Source organism: Plectrocnemia conspersa, unplaced genomic scaffold, assembly GCF_051122295.1.
Source record: "Plectrocnemia conspersa isolate PC_06_02 unplaced genomic scaffold, ASM5112229v1 ptg000010l, whole genome shotgun sequence".
Lineage (NCBI taxonomy): Eukaryota > Metazoa > Arthropoda > Insecta > Trichoptera > Polycentropodidae > Plectrocnemia > Plectrocnemia conspersa.
The window spans coordinates 13,139,161-13,164,174 of record NW_028277174.1 but is presented as its reverse complement, the minus strand read 5'-3'; the positions used below and the strand labels follow the sequence as shown (position 1 = coordinate 13,164,174).

General features: G+C 28.4%; 1 protein-coding gene across 2 annotated transcripts; it reads right to left on the bottom strand.

Moving 5' to 3' along the window:
* Positions 1 to 142: 142 nt before the first annotated feature.
* Positions 143 to 25,014, bottom strand: LOC148230686 (uridine phosphorylase 1-like). Of its 2 annotated transcripts, XM_088194458.1 has the most exons (8): positions 5,744 to 5,791; positions 5,384 to 5,510; positions 4,459 to 4,582; positions 4,238 to 4,399; positions 3,981 to 4,166; positions 3,775 to 3,913; positions 2,051 to 2,244; positions 143 to 1,985 (listed from the first exon to the last, which is right to left on the bottom strand). In XM_088194458.1, exons 2-8 carry the CDS (start codon positions 5,491 to 5,493, stop codon positions 1,803 to 1,805), a joined length of 1,098 nt encoding a protein of 365 aa, XP_088050584.1. In that variant the 5' UTR covers positions 5,494 to 5,510; positions 5,744 to 5,791; the 3' UTR covers positions 143 to 1,802. The 2 variants fall into 2 exon arrangements, with proteins under 2 accessions (XP_088050584.1, XP_088050585.1); XM_088194459.1 differs by lacking the exons at positions 5,384 to 5,510; positions 5,744 to 5,791 and adding an exon at positions 24,768 to 25,014.

The window sequence follows — 25,014 nt, the reverse complement described above, 5'->3', positions numbered from 1 at the left end:
AATATTTAAATAAAAGTTTTTTGCTGAAATATTTACTAATGAAACATCATACGTATTAATTATATTTATTTTTAATATATATTATATCATAATATAGAATACATTGTAATAATTCAAAGTTACATAAGTATACCTTGCACAATACATGTAGATTTTATATTCGGATCAATGTGTTTTTAAAAGCTTATATTATAAATTTGTTGTTAAAAATGAGTTGTTTGTATATATTTTGATAATATTTGATACTAGTTTTAATTTTTGTATAGCTTTAAATTAAAATATATCGGTAATCAAACTAATTAAATATTTTTATGAAATAGTAAAGGTCCAAAAATAATGATAACTGTAAATAATTGACACTAGTGATTTGGTTATAATGAAAGTATTTTAATTAAATTAAACTCTTGAACCAAATTCTGATATGAGGTCAGACTATTGATTTGTTAAATTTGGCAGTATCGCTTTACAATACATACAAATGTATATGAGATTTTTTAATTTTGTCATAAATACACATATATAAAAATATACATATACATGTTGAACATTATTTGTGTAGATTACGTTTACACTCAATTCTTAACATTTGGAAGCTGAATCGATTATTATTTAACTTTATTTAATACTTTAATGTTGAAACATCGCCTTCGATACAATTTCGTTGTGTTCCTCATTTTTGCACATTTAACAATTATTAACAATATTACAACAGCAGCATTTAAGCGTTCAACATTTAACAATATTTTTAAACATTTATGTGGGCTTAATATATAATTAAACATAAGTAATATTGTGCTGGGCCAAACATGACGTATATTTTTTTATAATATAAAATTTCAATAACAACGCGCAATTTAACAACCACAATAACATTTTATACAAAAAAGTCTAGTAGCAGTGTTCTTATATTTTAAACATATGATAGTTAAATATTATATAGACTTAAAAATCATATTTTTAAATGATCTGAGCTTCTTTTAAATATAAAATAAAAATAAAATAAACTTGAAGACATATAAATATACGTTAATTCTAATGTATAATTTGTCTTTAATATATTTAAAATTATTCTAATTTAGTTTAAACATTTGATGTTAATTAAATATGCCTTAGAAGTAATACGATCTAACCGCAACACGCTAAAACTGGCCCAATTTTTGCAAAATTCATTCAATCTTAAAAAGTATTTTTATAACTGCATTACATAGATGAATCACATTTTTTTTGTAATTATCAATATGTATCACAAAACATACATTTTTTTATCATGTACGTAAAATTGTTCTATTTTTTTATTATATAAGAAAAACATTTGCATTTATCACTTTTCTTATCAATGCAAATGGAGGGCTTAATACTTTATTATAATATGAAGAAGAAAATTCGTGTTTTTTAAGACAACACCAAATGGAATGTGAAAGGTATAATAGTGTACCACTGGCTTTACATACATTCTAAATACTAAATGGCAATTAATTTATATTTATAGTTGTCATATTTTTAATTTTAATTAATTTAAAAATATGAAAGATGAGTAAAACGTGTAATAAAGCACAAACGTATTAAAACGATACTGCTATATATATATATATATATATATATATATATTCGAAAACTTTCAAACGCTATTCAACATATTAACATTCACCATTTAAGCATACATGTAATATGTGATAATTAACAATCATACGAGTGAAATCATTATGCCATTTGTGTAACAGCAACATCAACAATCATAGTTGAATAAATTCGCCTACTAAACACACATAGCTTCGAACGTTACTATCTATAGCACAGTGGATTTAATCGTAATTTTCAGATTCTTGTTGAACAAGCTTAAATCTTCTAGGACTCTTGACGCACATTGAACCATGACCTTCGAATGAAATTCGACCTTTCATTTGCAGATAACGTTTGATGTATCTAGACACCAGCTTTGTCGGACGCTGCTGCCATTCGTTCAATACTTCTTTAGGAGCACACACCTAGAATAAACCATAAAAGAACCATAAAAATATACTGTAAATTATTTAAAAAATATATTATTTACCTGATCTCCTTTGAGGCGATCCAGCAAAGTGACACAAACAACAGCAGCTCGAATGCCAGCATGGTATGTGAGCGCAGCAAATGCTAATGATTCCATTTCAATGTTGATGACGCCAGATTTGTGTATGTTTTCCAAATACTCCATCTTCTCAGTTTCAGAAAAGTCGCAAAAAGCACCATCGAGTCTTCCTTGACCTTTAGTTTGAAAGCAAACAATATAGTACGTATACGTGATTCTTAAAAATATAACACGTTGGTAATTCGGATAGTTTAGATACAAAGTCCAGAAAATATTTCAAAGCATATTTTTGCGATTGACTTATAATGCCTCTTTATGTGTTTTAAAACTTGATAAGCATGATAGTAGGATTAAAAACGAGTTACTCGATTTCAATGTCATACCACTAGGATATAAATATAACCAGTGGCGTAGCAATGGGGGGCGGAGGGGGCGGGCCGCCCCGGTCGGCATTTGCTTGGGGGCGGCATATTCGCGATGGGATCGTCTAGTGTGGTTCTTAACCCTGAATGCACTACAACATGTATAAATCCACAAATAACAAGAGCTTAATAATAACCAATTTATTATTTTAAGAAAAGTTGCTTTTATGACCCTGCAAAAAAATGTATGGGGGGGCGGCACATACCCTAGCTACGCCACTGAATATAACTAATTACTGCAAAGCTTAAATTTAAACATAAAAAATAAAAATTAAATGTCCGTCATTTTTTACTGGTATCTATATATTTATAATAGTGAAAATATAATTTCACTGACGGACGCTAGTGAAATTATATGCTGTTCTGAACTGTTATTTGATAGGCGTGTAAAGTTGGTTTCGTGCGAAAGGACCTTTCACAATTTTTTCTTAGAAGTCATAAAATTTAGGTAAAAACCACCCGTTCCGTTATCAATGTTTGCAACGCATACATTTTTAAAATCTGTCATATTTACATTAAAAAAATATTTGAATACTTTTGTCAATGTTTATAACATTTTTTATTTATATTAATTATCATAATTAAAAAATATATTTTTAATCATAATTATTTGAACTCTTTATACTCATAATTCGGCACACATATACTAAACACAATAATTTATTTAAATACTAAATTAATCAAACGTCGTGGCTCGTTTCTGACCATAGATATGGAAATTTTCGATTTACAAACACATATCATATTAAGATGAAAATCACGATTTTAGTATCTTTAAAAAATCATAAATAGTTTCTAAGAAAACGTGATTTTTTTACTTCAATAACAATTTAGTTACTGAATATCTTTTCAAATCTTAATATGTAAAAATAAAGGGTTACTGCGTTGATTGAAGACCTGCTACGCTTTGCCACCTTATACGTATCTATACTTATAATTGCCTATAGTATAAAAAAATACTTGCATTGTATCTCATATTGCCTATCCTTGAACTCATAAGCGAAAGGATGTAACGTGATACTGGTAGATAGAAACAGAAAGCTATAAAGCCCGTGTATGAAGAATACCTTGTTTTTGATAAAATACCATAAAAAAAATCTAATAGTATTTAATAAAAAAATGTGTATTTTGCATAGCATTGTGACATTGATGCTTCTTTCGTATATCTTCGCAGAAGTCCAGATATTTAAAAAAAACAAGACCGAACAGAATCAATAAATTAAAACCGAATAAGCAATTGCAGAAATTACAAGCCAAATGAAAAAATATATTGGTTAAAAATACCTTCATAGAAATCGTAAGTGCACATTGTCTTTCCAGTTGACGTCTCATATGGATCTTCAACATCTGCTAAGCTTTTCAACTCCTTCACTAAGCGTTTATCCAGCTTAGCTGGCCGCTTAACACTTTTACCCAAAATCATCTAATAAAAAAATTTGATAAACATATATTTTTAAATTAATAATTTAATTAAAAGTAATGAAACTTACGATATCTAGATAATTATTCAAAGCACCATCGCAAGCTTCTTCAGATATAATAACCTGACCACCCTCTAGACCAATTCCACCACAAGTTCCAATGCGGAAAAAGATAGGATCTTTTACACGAGCGTGGTACATCAACTTGATGACTTCATGAAGCAATATTCCAACAGAAGGAATACCCATTCCATGCTAAATATTAAAAATAATATTATAATATCATATATAGTAAGGCATTAACAATACAAATATATAATACTCACACTGATACACAGCACAGGACCGACTTTGTACATTGAGTATCTGTACGAATACTGACTTATGTCCAAAAGTGTAGTTCCACATGGTAGTTTGTGACCAATATCCTTCATTATTTCATAGGCAAACTCTTCCATTCGTTTGGGCGTACCTCCCATGCATACAAACTATAATAAAACATAATTAAATAATCAGCTAAAAAGAGGTAAGGAAAGTGAATAATTACTTTGACGTCGCCAAACATTTCCACAAGATCATGAGACCCACTTCCCAATGCAAGATGATACAAAATATCTTGATCCATGAGCTCGATGTTTGGATTGCGAAGGCGCACAGATCCATCTGGATATCTGAAAAAATAATACACATATTAAAGTTAGTGCTATGTTCATAAAATACACATACATTGTACATCAAATATGTTCATAAATTTCTAAGAATTTGAATAATGTTAAGCATGTTCACTTTCTCTCCTTCGTAGAATCTTAAATACCTCTTGCCGAAGAATGTTTAAGATACACCGTAGATTTACCTTTGTAAAAGCTATTTTGTTAAATAAAAACCAAGATTTTTGCCAATAAGATAAAATTAAAAAATATATATATAAAACTACTCTATATTACAGTTATTTTTTGTTGTATAAAATTGTATTTTAATTACCGATACATCAAATTTTTCTAATGCTTATGTTTAAACTCTATATTATAATATATAACCTTTTGTATTTTAATAAAATTAAATTATGTATGTAAAAATCGCTACAAAATAGTTCTTATCGTTGAAAAAAAATCTGTTATTGTAATGCAGCAAAACTAAATAAATCAATATAATAACTAAAATTATGTTTTTTGTATAAAAATGAATAGTTAAAATACCAAACTTAGCTTTTAATAAAAAAAATATATTTATTTTTCAGAAGCAATAAGTTTACACTATTTTTCCAAGATAAAATGATACATTGATTCAGATGATTTAAGATGTGTCATTAGATAATCATTAAACGTAGTTTTACCATTGTATTTATATAACAATTTTATCTTGAATACGTAATTTACATAATCCAGATAAAAACAGATAACACATCTACCGATTCATTCATGTTTAACAAGAATTTTTTTTAAATGCTATAACACTTAAATAAATAACTACACCTGTATTTTTCATTCTCTTCTGGTTTATTTCCGTTACTTGCTTTATTCAGACATGCATTAGATTCGCATTTAGCAAATTCATGCTTCTTTTCAACACAAGTGCAAGGCATTTTTAACAGTATATTTTCTGCAATAATAAGATTTTAATATTAATATTTTATTACGATCATATGTCAAAGAATTTTGGAGGTGTGTCATGTTGGCGTCATATTTACTAAGCTTGATATTACTATCAATAAAAAAGTGAGCGTTGTACATATAGTAATAATTTAATCACAAATAAAAATTCATAGCATAAAAAATCGTAAAAAAATATAAAATTATATTAAAATAAATTACTATTATAATACTTTGCAATACCTCAATAACACTATAAATACGTATCACGGACGATTTCTCAAAGCAAACTGAGTTTAAACACTGACGAGTTTCCTTTTCTAATTATTTGTAATGAATGCTTCAGATGCAGAAAACGCTAACTCGCTATCGCATATGTATTATATATAAATTTGAAACACAACTTCATAAAAAATTATAAAATCAATACTTATAAAATCGCTTAATAGATCTTCTCTATTTTATACACACCCAAAGAGAATCCCCCACTATATTGTTAAAGTAAGAGGAATAAGAACACAATAATTAAATGAGGCTAAAATACAATGAATCTTCCCCTCGTAAATTTATAAAATATTTAAATAAACATCCAATTTCATATTAAAAATAGATTGAACACGCCTGGATTGCACGATTGAAAGTAATAATGACAAGAACCGTTAAAAACACGTAGTCTGTTTAAAAAACGATTTTCTACGAACCAACGATGCTTGTCGTGTGGTTTCAAAATAATCTGAGTAATATTTCAGGAATTTTTTGTAATTTTTTAGATATATTTTCCTTATAACATATACTATTATATATTATCCTTTATGCTCAAAATTTGTGTCAATTTACCGAAAATTTTCTTTGCATGTATTTCCTATTATTAATGTATTAATTCAATCTTAAATATGTATGAACTGCACACTGTTTGAAGATACTTATATGACATCGTTGATTAGTTATAATAACATACGTATATGATTTTATCTTTCAAGCAGTTTTAATAAGTGAGTTCAATGCTAAGGTTATAGCTAATTAAAACTCATTGTTCATCATCCGATCAGTTTAAATCGTCAATTAAAAATAGCATTTTGTCATGGATACTAACGGTTTTTTTTAATTGTATTTAAAAACAATAGTAATAATAATATTAAATAATTTTTACACGACAGTTTAATAATCTTTGTATTAAACCGCCATATTTACAGAGTAGAGACACACCTCCAAACGTTATTGCTACCTTCTAAACCAGTGATCTTCAAAAATCATTAGCGGTCGAAATTATTTGGTTTTTTTAACATTACAGAAGTATTCATATTAAATAAATAAATAGATCAGATATTTTTTCAAAATAATATGAGATTCGTTGATAAGTTACTTATAAAGGAAGATCATATAATATTTGTAAATCTACACAAAAAAAAAAACAGTTTATAACTAAAAATATTTTATTGTTTAGAACAGTGATTGACCGTTTGTCAACCATTGCTTTAAACACAGGAAAAATTCGCATTAATATTGTAGCTAAACGATAAAAACGTAGATAAGTTCTAAACCAATGAATGATAAATTAAATGCAAGTATTTTTGCGCAAGGTCGAATTATAAAAATAATTAAAATATGTGTAAATATTTGCCACTTAGTAACAATATATTATATGTAACATTAACTGTATAATTTTATATAATTTAGAGGTAATTCTAACGACAAACGAAAAGAGAGAGCAAAAGTCTTGAAAATTTAAAACCGTACTTTTAAAACGATAAAAAATAGATCTTATTAATAATCAGAAATATTTCACGAACCACCTAACCATATCTATCACGAGCCATAATCACCCATTGGTACTACTGAAAAAACTACTCTTTACTTGGAAAGGATGCGCGCTAATAATACATTCTACATTGCGCATATTACTATTGTAATTCTACCCTTTGGTTACCGATCGGTGGAGTGGTCTTCTGGATTATTTATATTATAGGCATGAACACATTTCATGGGTGTATCTAAGAAGCGATGCAATTGACTCACAAACATCCTCATCTGTGATTCAAACTAGTTTTATAGAATCACCGCGGTGAGAGACGCTTAAGGAAAAACACAGCAGCAGAGACAATCAAATCAGTAAGAAACATACCACAACAAGCACCAACCGCTCGACTTGGCAACAAAGACTCTCCTACTCAATACTTACTACTTCAACTCCAGCGCCTGATAGTTGAAATAGTAGGTATAGGTAGGTAGGTATATCTAGCGAATTTACGTATCTCTATATATATGATTATGTATGTAAAATAAACTGTTACTATAAACTGTAAAAAATTGAGAACAAAGGTACTTCGCTTTGCTTGGATTTCAGATAATGGAATCATATTCAAGAACGCTACGTAAATCTATAATTAATAATTAAAGTAACATGCACTGATTACTATAGCTTACATATTTATGGCGGCTACTTAAGTAATTCAATAAAAAAGCTAACAAGTTGTTAATTTTACAGAAAAGAAGTTCATGATTAAACTTTTTTGAATTATGTATTTTCAATTTTTATATGGAGTATATCGGATTTTATTATCAAGGGAATTTATCACCGCCTTTAAAAGCATAAGAGATTAGTGACTGTATATCAACGCAGATGAAAACCGTGTTGCTTATCCACTAAAGCCTGGTGAGAGTGTTTATGTAACTCCGAAGAGATAAAGACCAAAGACCAAACTTACTAAATTAAACGTAATATTTTAAAAACAAAATCAGGATAGCAATCAATGGTGTCAAACTCAATAATCATTCAACTTTATTACCTTTGTTTTCTCAATATGTTTTAGTAATTAAAGCAAGGTACAACTTTTAATACTGATTTTAACATATCCATAAAAAATATATACTAAAGGTCAAACCAGCCTGAAAACAAAAATGTATCTGCTGTAATTAACGGTCTGTCTAAATTACCCCGAAAACAACCCGCCTTTCAGTTTAAACAACCCTAACAAAACATGAGTTTAAATTAATATATATTTTTTAGTAAATCATTGTTTCTTACGCGTAACCAATTTTCTTTCAGTCTTTTAAAAATTACAGAAATTAACTTCAGAGTAGAAGTCAAAAAAATCATTCGAAACACGATGACATAATTAATTATCAAATCTAGTAAACTCAAATGTTAATATTTTATAAGTAATGATTATTTATTGATTTAACTATATATTCTAATATTAAAACAATTCATTCATTAAAATTTATGCATCAACTTTCACCTTCTGATAAATTTAAAAAAGTTAACTGTAAATAAAGTATTATATCAATTTATCTAACTTATTTGCATGACAGACTATGGTAACAAGGTTTTATTGAATGACTCGTTCGTGAAAGAGTATTGATTAGAGACAATAGGTAGAATCAAAGGTCAATTAACGAGAGAGATTGTTTCTTAAACATATACGGAAAAATATCCAATAGCTTATAGTTAAATAATATAGCATATATAGTACACTGCATTATATAACACTTCACGAACAATATGGCACAACCGTGCCAAAGTTTCTGTCTGATGGTTAGTTAAGCTATACAACTATTTGGCTGAGCACCAAAAGGGTTATAGTTTATTTTTTCCAGTCAAGCCACAAAAACCTTAAAATTTACATTTTAATTTTGCGTAGAAACAATATTTTATCTAAATAATTTTGATTATATTCTAGTACATTTATCTGATTAAAAATTATTATGTCAGCGAACGAATAGGTTCAATGATCGTTAGGCACATGTTGACAATTTTAATTTCGATAGAGGTTATCACATAATCATGAGTAAAAATGCTTTTTTAACGAGAGAATATTTTAACTAAAAAATACTTATATAATATATTAATATAATTTTTATTATCATTACCAAATTTTATTTCAATGAACAACTGGTTTATAAAATAAAGTACATTTAGAAGTTATCAGTGTTTTTAATTCCTGTATTGCGAAGTAAAAGTTATATTTTTCAGTAAATTATAATTAAAAAAGAGAGTGATATAAATAAACACGTATATATTTAATTACGTAAAATATAAATATTTTGATTTATTTTATTATTTTCACGTATCATATATGTTCTCAAGCAAAACCAGATAATTCTGCTCTTATATTTTTATTATAATAATTAAGATAATATTTATAATAATGCGTAGTATGTCACTACGATTAAAATATAAACTTTACCTGTTTTATTATAAATAATCATATATCAAATTATTTTAATAACACAATTTTTACAATAATTTAATAATTATAATATAAATTTCGATTTATTATCATAATTTAAATATAATAATAATCCTAATAAAGATTTTTTAAGGTTATTAATTATTCTATATAGATACATATATCAATGAGCAATACTTATTTTCTGCTAATATTATAATTATAAATTAATTTAAGAATTTTTTATAAATTCTAAATTGCATTTTTTCTTACAAAGATTTAATCTATAATTATGAACCAATTTTTATATAACGTTGTAAAGACGTGTTTAAATAATTTATTTATCTTACTTGCTACAAAATCACAATAAAATATATTTTTCCTACTCAGCAATTCACATTTCATTTTCTATAGCTCAATATTTTATACTTTGTGTAAGCTGCTTGTTTTTCTCGTATTTTCTTTGTTTGATTGTTTTCCAGAAAAAACATTTTTTACAATTCGTTGATTACAAAACCCGCCCAAATAAAACTGTACACATAAAACATGATTAAGCACAAAATATACTTCAAAGACAGTTAATTAAGCTAACAAATTGTCCAACAGACGAGGCGACTAATTTTTCAAGAAAAAAAAATAACGTAACAACAAGCCGCAAATTGCGATTTTTTTATATTATTAAATGCGAGAGTTAATGGGGTAATGTTTTATAGAGTTTCCATGTCCATGGAGTTTATCGATTGCTCTGGTGGAGCGAGCGAGACGGCAGTTAACAGCATCCGACCTTTCTCTCTCGCCACAAGGGGTACACTATATACAGAGGGAGACTTTCAGGGGTGGTCGGGCAGAGGGTTGGGGATTGTTATCTAACTACGTCTACGTCGTTTGAACGGACCCTTACGTTATTTTCCATTTTACGTGACTCCACGTAGTTGAAGGAGGGCGACTAGGCTCCAAGGTAACCCTCAAGGATGTTGACATACATATATCAGAATGAGAACTAACGATCTTCCTTTGTCATCTGTACAACCTGTTGTTTTCATAAAGCACATAGTTTCGACTGTATAAACTAGTAAACGATTCTTTTGAAAGACCTGTAGTATACTAGAACACTTCTAATTAAGCCTTTTATTTAATTTTTTGTTACTATATATATTATGTTTTTTCTAGATATCGTTTTACAACATTTTTGGAGGATTTTATCTATTTTTGTATAAATTAAATTCTTCAAGCTGTGTTTTTGGTTCTACAATAGATTTTTATATCTAATATGTATGACCTAACTCTATTTAAATTCACTAACACATGATATTTTTTTTAGAATTTTAAATATATATCAATCACTAATTTTTTTCTCCTCCGAGAGAATTTTAGAAAAAAGAAAGAAAAAAATACGATTCATAAGAAATTTGAACCCAAGTCCTTTACTGTATTAATCATCGACCTATATTCCTGTTATTAAATTTTTTGGCACTGTATTAAATGTATGAATATAAGAATGCATTATGATGTGTTTCAGCTTTCACATCACTAACTTCTTAAACTTATTCATATTGATGTAAAAACAATTTGAATAAGATAATTAAGATTTTATTTGACCAGAGTAGACAATCAAAGTGGAAGCGGCTGCTTTTCTCTATCTCCGAAAAATCTCAAACAGAAATAGTTTTGAATGTAAGTGCTGAATGATATTATTTTCTATTGGAGCGTTATCTAGCTCATATAAGACCGGAGAAATGGGAGGAAATCAACGTCCCCAGTATCCCCAAATTCTTTGACTAATTCAGATAATTTGGGGCAAAACCAGAATCTTTATTTTTATCTAAAAAATATATTATCAGTGTTTAACGGTGTGTTTGATCTGGATTATTGAAGTTCGAGCACAGTGGAATTGTACCTCCTTGCTCAATAACGTTTTTTTTTGGTACGCGTCTTTTGCCTGTTTCTAACGTTTTTTAAAATGCACATTCTCTCATCATTGCGTGTCAGCAAGAAAAATCATTAATATAGTATATTTATATTCAAGAGTCAGTGTCCTGTGATTGGTCGTTCGCCGTAAGATCAATCGATTCATTAAGAACGACCAATCACAGGGCAGAAATTTAAGAGCATGTTATGATTAATCGTTAAACGATATTATTGTGTAAATATTTTTCATTGGTCGAATAAATGAGTGCAAATAAACGAGACACTGTATGGTTGTGTTTTGTCAGCATGGTCTCCAATGAGGAGAGGTCAGAAACGCCCTGAGACGGTATACGGTCATAGACGGTCAGGGCCAGAAAGGGACTCTATCATACGATCGTCGCAGCAGAGAGGAACAAACCTCCACTACACCGTCACTACTACAACTACAAAACCTCCGAGGACCATCCACTGGACATCATCCATACTCCAGCTTCTCCACCACCGCTCGGAGATAAACGATACACGCCCGCCAAAGTTAGTTGCAATATATGTAATATATTGGCATATTTCTGACTGCGAAGTCGCACCTATTAAGAAACCTTAAAATCGTAATGGAATATTTAAAATAAAAATTTTTCAGATTAATATTGCGCTAACTTTAATAATATATTTTTTCCCCAGTGTACTGCTGTATTTTTTTTTGCGTAACAAGATTTATCCCCTTTATTTAAGTTAATTAAGAAAGCATGACCAAGCTGAAAGCCAACAAACAAACAGTCACTTACAAAATAAAAATTAAGACTTTTTAATGGCAATACTTTATAAATTACTCTGCTGTGGACTAGTATTGAATTTTATTTGTACCTGAATTGTAATTGTAACAGCAAGTAAATGAGTCTTTTCGGCAGCAGATAAATAAATTTAATGTTTTTATATATTGTTTTATCAATATTTTGACAACTGGATTTAATGCAGCAAATTAAATAAATAATACATTCAATTTCATGTGGTTATTCCTCAAAGAAAATCTAGGAGAGCGCAAAAACAATTATCACTTCTCAGAAGACAAAAATTCACGTCAAAAGTATATTTATTTGTAGCATAGAAAAAACTCAAAAAAAATCAAGAAATTATATTACGACGTTAAAAAATATATAAAATACTATTTTTGTCATGAGGCTTGGAATCAGGGATCGCTCTCGGTGGCCTTATATGTACCACACAATCCATAACATTGAAGTTATTAATATGTCTTGGGTTGCGAGGTGAGCTTTTGACCTAACGTCATATCTAAAAATCATTTCAATATGTTTCTCTGCCAAATAAACTCTATGGCGAATTCTTTGTGAATTGCGATAACAGTATTTTAATTAGCCAGCTAGTGTCACTCATTTATTATAAGACAAGTCCTCGCATTATTTGATTGGAATATCATAATCTGCCAAAATGAATATATCCTTACAGCATATTATGCTTACTTATGAGATGTGTAGTATTATATATTATTTGTATGTTTCTTTAGTTATTTATTGAACAAAACAATATTTTATAAGCGCAAAAAATCGATTGTTATGAAACAGATTGAGTCGAATCTTTTAGTTTTTCTCCCTACTAATCAGATTTTATTGATATATATGTATGAAAAACATACGTTCTATAATTTATGATAAGGTCAAAAATGCATATAGTATATATAAATACATAATCTATTTATTTTAATTAAGATAAGATTAAACAAATATTATTTTAGCAAATCACATCAAATCTATGTTTTTTTAGACAGACCTTGTAATGGAAATATCCATTAACTGAAAGATTAGATATGCATAGACTGTAATAACGGGGAAATTAATAAGCAAATCAATAAACGATATATTGCTAAAATATATTAATTAACGTATTATACTCATTAAAAGTTTGATACGTTTTCTCTTTCGTAATTTTTTTTTTTGGCATCTTTCGCTTCGTGGCGAATCATATACTTTTATTAAAAAAAATAATAAACATATACCTGCATGATAAAAAAAATACTAAATGATTATATTGTACATATGTATATGAAAGCTTTCAGGACGAAATTATATAATCCATTTAAAAGCTAAAAAGTCCATAATCCTTATTGGGCAGTTTAAAAAATCTTTCATTTTAATTTATGAAAAACGTTATATGATATTCATCCTATTTTAATTTCATACTAAATTTTGTGCGATTACCTTTTTTAAAACAAATTATATTATTTTAAATAATATTTAAAAAAAACTAATGCGCAGTAACCTTGAATTATCTACACATAAATCTAATCTTGAACTATGTTTATATAAATATTCCATCTATGCGTATGATCATAAAATAGTTAATTTACTCTTTATCCAACATATTAATATCACATACGAATCAATATGGCACAAAAGTAACGTCGCATTTTCCATACACGCATTATATAAATTGAAAAGCCGATTACGACCACATTAATTTACAGGTTTAATCATCATGCTGCCATTTATCACGCTTATTGTTGCTTAAATAATATATTTATATGTATTGCATGTCACGCCCATGACCCGATCCTGACCTGAACACACCAAACACCAATATATTCATATTTATCACGTGAAATACTGACGACGTAGACGTATATAAATATTGACATATAATAATGAAATATTTTTCTTTAGTAAGTCTGATGTTTATGTTTATATTTAAAAATCTAGTTAATTTTTTTCGTATCGACATGGGTTCAATGTGTAGAAAATTCAAAAGAAAATATTACACTGCAAAACATCGATCAATGTCACGTCAGGGTGGCATGTCAATGTTATTGATCAGGAAAATTGTTTATGTACAGAATCAATGTTTTAGAATTGAATTGTGCATTACGTTAAATTATAGTATTGAAATAATTAGCTTGTGAATTGTGACTTTAATGACATCTGTTGGATGTGTTGATAATAAATAAGAGATTATATTTAGATATTATTTAAAGCTGTAATATTTTTTATTATGACCTTAAAACTGGAAAAGCATATTATGCCCTTGAAATGAATGTAGTCTTTTAACGGTTAACTAATCTAGTAATGGTGTGAGAGTCTATTTCGATAGCGAAATCGAAACATTAAAACAATAGCAATTTGATCCAAAAGATATCTTTTATTAAAAACATATCCTAGGCAACGGAAAACGATACTTTCAATAATCCATTTTTGAAAAAAACTTTAATCATGAGAGAAGGATTGTGTATTATATAATATATAGAGGACAACTCTTAAAGCCAATACGAAAAACTATTACGTAGGCTATTTTGTGTTTTATCTTATTTTTGAGATACTAAAAAATATATTATATACGACGGCCTAGCTCATTCTCCCATATTTGATTTTCCTTTAATGTTGACCTTTTCCCGATTAAGGTATTTCAATGATATTGAGAAAATCCTGAAAATATTTCGTTATGCGCATACCGAAATATCCCAACTTTATGAGCAAAGGTTTCCGAAAAATACCTTTTATAAATTATTATAAATAATAGTATAACGTATTATATACAAGAGCTCTAAAGACGATGTTTTAAATGCTTTTATACAGCAAATATAACACCAGTAAAAGGAAAACAACAACCAATTGGAATAAAAAATCAGCAAAAATGTATGAAATATAATTAAGCTACTCTTTAAGTATTAACAATTTTTTTTTATGAATATATCAGCAAATTTTAGATACCTAAATTTATATAAATAAATGGTTTATTGTCGATTAAAGTAACTTTCTGCTGATTTTATATTACTGTTTTTTTTAAATTTCGATAGTTCTAAAAACTCATTAGAACATAACATTAAAAAAGATTATTCTAAAATAAGAAAAGTATATATTATATACTGTACTTATTTTTCAATGCATTTTATGAGCCTTAGAAAATAATTATCGTTATATTTTCTACTATTTCAAAAAGTACAGTACTTTACTTTTATTTTCATAGTTTATTGACCGTAAAATGCTTATCAATTTGTATATAATAAACACCATGACTGATAACAAATTGCATTACTAATTTTTTCTCAATTATTAACGTCACTTTTTTTTGTCAATATTTTCCGTATTTATTTCAATTAACACAAACAAGTTGGCGATAAATTTGCCTTCTTTTCACTCTGAAGAAACTGTTTACTTTTCTGAATTATGATTTGCCAAGACCATTTTAAGCACACATTTCTACCACTGAACCAGTTGACAACCATGTAAAGATTTCTCTTCTACTTTTATATGTTATTTTCAAAACCCATAATTGTTGCGTTGAAATTAGTTACACAAAAATAATAATTTGTGGTCTCGAATTAACAAATAATCGGAGCTGTTTTTAAGCTTTCAACGCAGGACAATAAAAGTATAAATTTCCGAGCCCAGATCATTTAGCGGAAGCAATAGTACCGCCGCAAATAAAAAAATATTGTGCTCATAAATATCGTCACTAAGCAAGCAGGTAGCGTAACCAGTGTTGCCAGATATAATCCCGAACGACATGCACCTATTTCAATGTAGCATAGAGTGTAAAAGATTTGTATTAGATTAAAACAAAAATGCAAGTTTCACCCCAAGTTATCTGGATTGATCAAAGAATCGAGGCATATAAAGGACGTTGGACATCTATGCTACATAGATCATAACATCGTCATACTTTTTTATTTGGATATTATACTTCTAAAATCAATTCAGTACTACCACTTGGAATTTATGAGAGTTCAACTCGAACTCAAATTAAGCGGAGCTACGCCAAATCGACCGAAACGACCTTTTGATACCCAAAAAAAATTCCATACAACTTGAAGATTACGAAGAATATAGATTATAAATAATTCATAAAATCTTTGTTACTAAAACACGCGCGTGCTAACTTTTACAAATTATTAAAGTTCATACTAACACAAAAAATATTTCAAGGACTATATTCCATTGATTTCAATCCCTACTACGCTTCTAGATAATATATATTTTACTAAATAAGTTCAATTTAATTATACACTCTGTTGGTAAATATTTAACTTTTCTCTCACTTTAACCAAATTCCTTATGAAATTAATTAAGTTTATTTGTTATTCATAGCACGTCGACTTGAAATACGACAGTTGTTTCTTTACTCGGCAATTGTTGAGTTTAGTTTGAGTGCTTTAATTTCCGTCGGATCGACGTATTAAGACTTGTGCCAAAATTGATCCATAGCTCTATTCACAAATCCAAATTTAATCAGTCCAAGTGTATATTATCGCTTAACAATGCCGAGGAAATTGGACGTGAAATAATATCCATGGCAAATAAAAAATCCAATCATGGAGAAAACACCATTTAAATAATGTTGATGACTTGTAGAATTGCTTGACATTTGACCTTTAACCCGCTAAATTTATTACACCCAGTCGAGAAATATTATATAATAAACATGCGTCTGACAGTTCTATCCTATGCCTAATTGCCTATTAACCAATTTACGTTATATGTTCTACTCTCTAACGACCTTCGATAGAATTTACTCTTTCTTAGTGCGAATTTACGCACTTATTTTTGCCAAAGAGTGAGAGCAATTCTATAAACAACAAAAAAGTTTAATCCATAGTCAAACCAAAAATGGATATACCTCACAAACACGAATATAATTAAATAAGTAAACATCAAATAATGGTGTTGATATTGGATTTCATCGGAGCTTTTATTTACTAACGTAAATTGAATCGTTCTTTGCGGAACAGCGCTTTCATTGCTTTTCGAATTGGAACTTAGTGAGACTATATACATTGAATAGAGTGACGATAAACGTAGAAATGTGGAACGTATATAACAATGTGTGAAAATCAGGATTATTTTTAAGTTTTAGAAGTATTTAAATAAACATAATTAATACATGTTTTATTTGTAATAAATAGGACAGACAGTATTTTGGTATCGTGACTTCGTAATGTATCTCTTATAAATCTAGATAAAAAAAAGTCGTTTTCACGAAAGAAACGTAGCAAAAACACGTAAGGGAAAATCATAATGAAAATATAGTCTTTTATTTATCGTACAAAATATCCCAAGGGTTATTTACTATGATAAATAAAAGGTCAGAGGTCGAAATAAGAAACACTAAACAAAAGAAAGTAATGTAGTGAAAAAAATATGTAGATTGTCTGTTTCTTTATTGAACCACTCGTATATCTTATTTTTATCTCTAACTATAGTGCCGTCATACGTTAATGTGATATTTTACTTACTTTGAAGCAGTAGTAGTTACGTGTTAAAGTGTACTAAAGAATAGATTACAGCGTAAAGGTTTTCCCTTTGCCTTTTATGCAGAGAATAATGGTAACTGAATTATTTTTTTAATAGTGTTATTTTATATTCACTTGTTTATAATGCATAATATTTTGTAACATAACAGTAAAAAATCAATCAATATTAATATTAAATCGTGATATTAAAAATTTAAAATAATATATAAACTTTCAGTGAAATTATATTTAAAATATTTATTTGCAAGGAAACCTACATAATTCCTAAAAGAAGAAAAATCTTTATGTACAAAAGCGACAGATAACTCAAACTTTAATTAAATATTTATTTGCAAAATAATAACATAAAAATAATAGGCACTTGCCTGTTATCGTGGGTCAAAATTATTTTAAAATTATAAATTACATTTTTAAGTAGATTCGTTGCAGAAAGTTATTCATGGGGTCTTCAGTGTTCTGACCAATGCTCACTTGCTGCCGCTCGTTTGCATCTAACCCATTTAAACTTTAAAACGAGAGACAGCGATTGAGCGTTGTTCAAAACAGTAAAAACCTTATTAACACAACAACAGGTTCTTGTACGAGGCAGTTTAAACATGTTTATTTTCAATGAAAATATGATTGTATATAAATAAATATGTAATAAATTTGCTTCCCGATAATAAGAAAGACCCAAATATTATTTTACAAAATTTCAAAACATGAACATAATTCTCAACACTGTCAGTTGTTGTGTTGCGCCTATGTAAAACATTGTCTTTATTCATAGCAACATTTATGGCAACTAAGTCATTATGACTGACCCCCCTTAAAAATATTAAGCAACATACTCTCACGCAATGTGCTATTTTTCTCCATATGCGTAAAAAATATGCTTTTGAATAATTATTAAAAATATACCTAATCATATAAAAGAGCTTTTCGCGAGCACTAAATTTCTGACTAAAACCTGGACTACTTGTTTGACAATATACTTTATTTTGCTACGACTCATTCAAAATACGCACGAATTATCTGCATTACATTTATTTTTGGTTCAAATTTCATACATATTTAACACAAATATATAAACCGTCTCATTGTCTGACAAGTCACACTCATTCAACCACAATACCCGAAATATTTAATTGTACAGGTTGGGGTCATACATTTTTGCACCTGTTAAATTGACGCGCGGGAGTTTACAGTTTAGTACTTGGAAATTTTGTCGCAATGGATTGCTTCACGGGGGAACAATGGCGCGTTTTTCGTAAAACAGTTTAACGAAAACAGATATTTTTATATGATTTTTCGTTTTGCGCTCACTACCGATTATACACTGTAAATCCAATGTCCAACTGTAAATTTAAATAAATCTTGGCTCAGAAAGTATGAGGAAATAGTTTCAATACTAAATAAGGAGAAAACCAGGTGACCACGGAGCAGGAGAAACGAAGAGAATGTCGCACAAGTTAACTAGTATGCACGAGAAGATCCGTGCTTGTCGATTCGCAAGCGTTCTGCTGCTACAGCGATACCAAGATCAACTTTGCGTCGAATTTTAAATCTGGACTTGAAACTACATCCATATAAGATCCAATTAGTGCAAAATTGAGCAACCTGCCATACACTCAATGAGACTATACCGGTAGTGAAGGAAATGTTCCTAAGAAACCCCTACAAAATATGTTTTTTTCTGTGGGCCCGTGCTTCAAGGTACCTTTGAATAATTACTGTTTTTATGACAACCCTTATCTCTCATATCCGGTTATCATTTGATCGAGAAAAGGCGACTCCAGGCCTGGTTTTTTCGCTCAATTTGTGAGAAATCAATACAATTTGTCTCCAAGCCTTCCAAATATTCTTAATGTGTCTATTCACTATTGAATCAGACTGGCTTAGTTTCTCGGTCAGATGATGGATAGCTCGAGGAAGATTAGCTTCCATTTCTTCAGCCAGGACTATTCTTAATATCGTAATTTCCAATTTGAACTTTTTAAACCATCCTTGCCATGCAATTTTGAATAAATTATTCACTTGGTAAAAATTCAGCAAACGTAAATTTTATAGCGCATTTTTTTATATATCGGAAGGTAGAGCTTAGATGTCCACTAACACAAATATATTGTAACAAAAAACATACTCAAGTATCAGCAGCCATAGCACAACTTAAATTTAATAAATCTACATTTATTTTTGGATAACTTAATTATAAAAATCACTAATTCCGATCTCCCAGACTCGATAGAAACTGTGAAAACTAGGATTCGTATGTAATTTAAGCCCAGGTTTTTCAGGTATTTTCACTGACTTATAGAAGATATTTGTTATAAATATAAGATAATTAGATTTATAAATAAAATAGCATATCATGTGTTTTTACCACTTTTGCTTCGATAAAATACTAAAAAATCAATTCAAGTGTATTTATACTTCTAGATTATTTAATTAATCAGTGACACGTCTAATGCCTTAAGCTGCCATAGAACAATTAGTTAAACTACAGATCTAATTAATAATATTACTTAATTACCGCGTATCATTTTACTAATCCATAAATTATTGTTCTTATGTAGATAATTAGCAAGTAAACGACCTCTTTTATAATTAAAACGAACCACCCTAAACGAACCGCAATTAATTTTAAGTATCATTAAACAAGATATATTCAGACAGCAATAATGAAATATATTAAAAAATAAATAGCTTTTCTTGATAATATTTTACTACGATTATATAATTAAATTTCATCTAGTAGCAGTTAAATTATAATTACATTTTATCTGTTTCAATGGACCACTTATCGGATGTATGCTACGATTGTATTATATTATATAAAAATATGTTCTATATATTATGGATTCACGCATAGTGTTGTATAGTTGACACTTAATTACTTTGTATATGTGCAAATAGCTTATTTGATTGTATATTGATTTTGCATTAGATGTGAATCAATTAATATATATATTATATATGTACATACATATAAGTATTGTTCAATGTATGTATAATATATTAATATATATAAAACAGCTCTTTTAATGAATAGGAGAAAACCGTGTCACGTGAGCTATCCATTTTCCAAGTTTTCCCGTTGTATAACTGTAACGGCTTTGTCGCAACATATACTACATACTATAACGTACTGAATTGAACGAGAGTCAGCCTCGTTTATTTTAAATGGAGCGAATATTGACAGGATGTATACATGAGATAAATAAGGTGTTAAATACACGTCATGAATATCTAACCGAGTCAACGCTAGTATATTTATAATAACATAAAAATATTTATAAATGATCTTTTATGCAATTTAATTATTAAATAATTTGATCGTAATCTTTTCAACTAACTTTAAATTACTGATAAGATTACGGCACGGTGTCTGAGATTTATTAACAAATCTCAATATCGATCTTGTAAAAAATCTAGCGAAATTTGGTTCACCTTGTACAAGAGTAATTGGTTCGTCTGACTAGATGTGATAATAAAACCTGTGATTTGATTATATATCAAATGTGTAAATGCAAATATTTCCTTGCAAAAATGACACATTCATGCGATTGATTTTTTTGCCAAATTTACTCGTTCGTTCAGTTTCAGAATAAATAACTTGAATTATACAACTGAGCTCTCGTAATATCATGAAATATTCGCAATACCGCGTCAAAACTTTCCATCATAAAAAGTTCAAAAACTTAAACAAATCTTGACAGCTCTCTAAATACAAAAGTGGATGTAACAATACTTTCAAAAAGTTTCATGTCTTTTTGAACTTTATGTTTATCTTATTTAAAATGTATGAGTTGGTTGAGAATCTGCTTGTTATTGTAATTTTTATTAAATTATTATTTAAAATATATTTTTATACATAATATCAATATTACACAATTATCCATTAAAAATAATCATTAGTACATACATTTCTTAATATCTATCGTTAATACCTAATATATAAATATAAAATAAAAAGGGGGATCATTTATGTTGAATTTATATAAACGTGTATGTTATTTTATTATACCTGTTCATATTTATTTTTAAATTTCTTAAAATATTAATTGCGAAAAAATATAATAAAATTTGTGTAATACGTAAGGGACACCAAAAAAATATTATTGCAAAAATAAAAATATTTTTTTATTTTTGCAACGCAATAAAGATTTTTAATATAAAGGTAAACTGAGATTATATATTCATCTCTAATTTATTAAAATGTATTGATTCATATCTACGTATGCTACATGATTTATTTAACTTCGTACAAATTCGTACCATTTATTAATTTATTGGCAGCAACATATTATTTACAAATAGATGGATATATTTTGTTTTTGTTATGATTGCTATGGAAACGAATACTTATAGATTAGAGGCAAATTTTCTTACCACTGTAACGTATATATACAATACATTACAAAGTCAAACCATCATATCTTGACAGGTTTCCGCAGTGCGTCATGATGGCTATTATAGCTACAATAATTATACAGTAAAATATTTAAAAACAGTTAAGATAAGCACCATCTTACGTATTTTTTTCCAGCTCAAACATCCTTGTGTTTGGCAAACTTGTTGAAACGCTTGATGGCTCGTACAAGAGGAGCATTGACGTCCTGGCCGCAACGGTTAAGAATAAAGCACGTGATCGCGACTCTCTAGGGCACTCTAAAGCTCGCAACTCAATGTCACTGAGCATTGACGGGTTGTCAACACTACCCCACAGCATCTTTAAAAATAGCTTTTTCGCTACACTGAAAATGCAATGAATTGTATCCTAACGCTCCAAGCTCCTACACGGATGGAGTCATAAATAGATTATTATAAATAGTGCTATTTAATTAATTCAAAGTTATTTTGTTATTTATATATATTATATTTTAGTAACAAATTTCTGATTTTATTTTTTAAAAATCAAAACAATATAATTTTTTGGTATTGCAATAAAGTATTTTTTTTACTAGAATGCATATTTGATTTAATAAATATTTTGGTTTTACAGCAACATTTTTATTTTAAAAACTCTGAATCAAACATATTTGGTACAAGCGCATAGCTTAATTGCTACCACTACTTGCACTTGACCTACATCTGGAACCTCTCCCACTGTCGATGCAATGTGTCTTGAGTTGCTTTTTTGAGTGCACGTATGTCGATGAAGGCTCGTTTACTTTATAAGTCAAAGAAACGATAAAAAGTACGCCTGAATTCTTTTCGATCATTTTATTACAAATTTTTATGTGTCGATTTACCCGATATTTACTATAACGTATATATCGCGTATATCGAGGAATGAGTGTACGTGTAATGCAATTTTTAACTCGAATCATAAACTAAATCTTGACACAGTGTAATTTAGCAAATATATATTTTACATTACTAGTAAACATATTATATTACAAGGATCACTTTTTCTCTTTGACATTTTTTGTTGACAACATGTTTTATTCCAAAAATTAGCAAATACTAATTTTAAAAATTATATTCACAAAGAATCAATATAAAAAATATGTGTAATTTTTATTCTGTTTTTTTAAATGAATCACGTAGTGACATTAAAATAATCACTAAGTTAGACATTGTTTTATGATGGCCAGCAACAGAAAATTACTTTAAAATGAATAATTTTTTCAAGTACTTAAAAGATATTTTTTTCTAATTAAAATAAAATTGTCAACGACAGACTAACGAACTTAAATGCCGTAAAACGTACACTATTTTATCTTAAAAACCAAAAATAACAGTATTTTATAATAAATGGACGTGATAACATTAAAGATTCCTCAGGTTATAAGAAGTAATTAATTTAGTAAAAGATTCGGTGGTTTTTGATGCAATTCATGTATTTAAAATTTAGTGATCCGTTTTTATATTCATCGCTAATTTGTTTCTGTGTATAAAAATTACGTTAAACAGACAATTATGTGGTGAATTTAGAGCAGAAATAATTGTTATAAATATACGTAGTAGAAATATGTAAAGAGCCTTACTTACATGTAGTATGCGAGTTTATAAGTAACTGTTAAAGTAATAATTTATGAAGAAGTAAGACGTATAAGAGCAACCCTTATCGTTGATAAAATCGTTAATAAAAAGTTTTGACAATCGCTTAATGACTGATAAACTTTCTTTGAACTGTTCTTTATCGAAATATTGAGCTATCGACGACTCAATAAAAAAATAAAATTAGCGTCAAACTATTATGATGTTGAAATCGTTTTCAGACTGAGAAGTAATTAGTTACTGTTGGGTTTTTTTAAAAACATATGAAGGGTGTTCTAAATGTATTAAAAAATAAATGCTCTATTAGTAGTTTCTATGTACTTTCCGCTTTTCGAAAACAATTTTTTTTAATGTTCTTTTTGGCTTAGGTTGGTTAGGTTGCTTTCAAAATGAATGTCGTAAGAATCTTTTTTGGTACGAGGTAAGTTGAAAACAAATATTTTCAACGAATAAAACCTAAGCAACCTAACCCAGAAAAATTATTTAAAAATTACCACGATAAAATAAAAGTATCAGTTTCTTTATCAAAATTTTCTGAAAATCCCATGTTTTTTTTTATTATTTTGGAATAAAATGTTTGATTAAGGGTTAATGCGTTATACTACTTTAAAAACCTTTTCTCTAATAAAAAAATTAAAAACTATTATATTGTATTGTTATAAAATACCATAGCAACCTGGTACACAATATCGCATATTAAATACGTATATTAAACTCACATGAACTAACTTAATATCCGTAATTGATCAACTTTGCAAACAATGCGACCCTCATTCGAACAAATAGAATTTGCATATCCACCTACATTTGTGCCAATACTTAAGTATACAATTATGGATCATATAATTAAATTAATGACAGTTTCAAGGTCATGCATATACTATATAATATTATACTACACACATGAGTAAATTACTTTTTTTATATTTAATATTAAATAGATACTCACTCATCCCGACTCTCGTCGTGCTCAAAGGACAGCATTATAACTGATTGTCAGGTATACGTTAAGGTCTGTTCTTTTCGGTCACAATCAATCGATTGACACAATATGCGAATCGTGTATATTGACTTTTCGGTCTAGATTGCGTCTTATCGGTCGGTTAATGGACGAAAGTATCGAAATGTGCAACGTGCGGTGCGTGAATTCAAAAATCGATTTTCAAGTTTTCACCGTCGGCGTGCGGACACGTCGG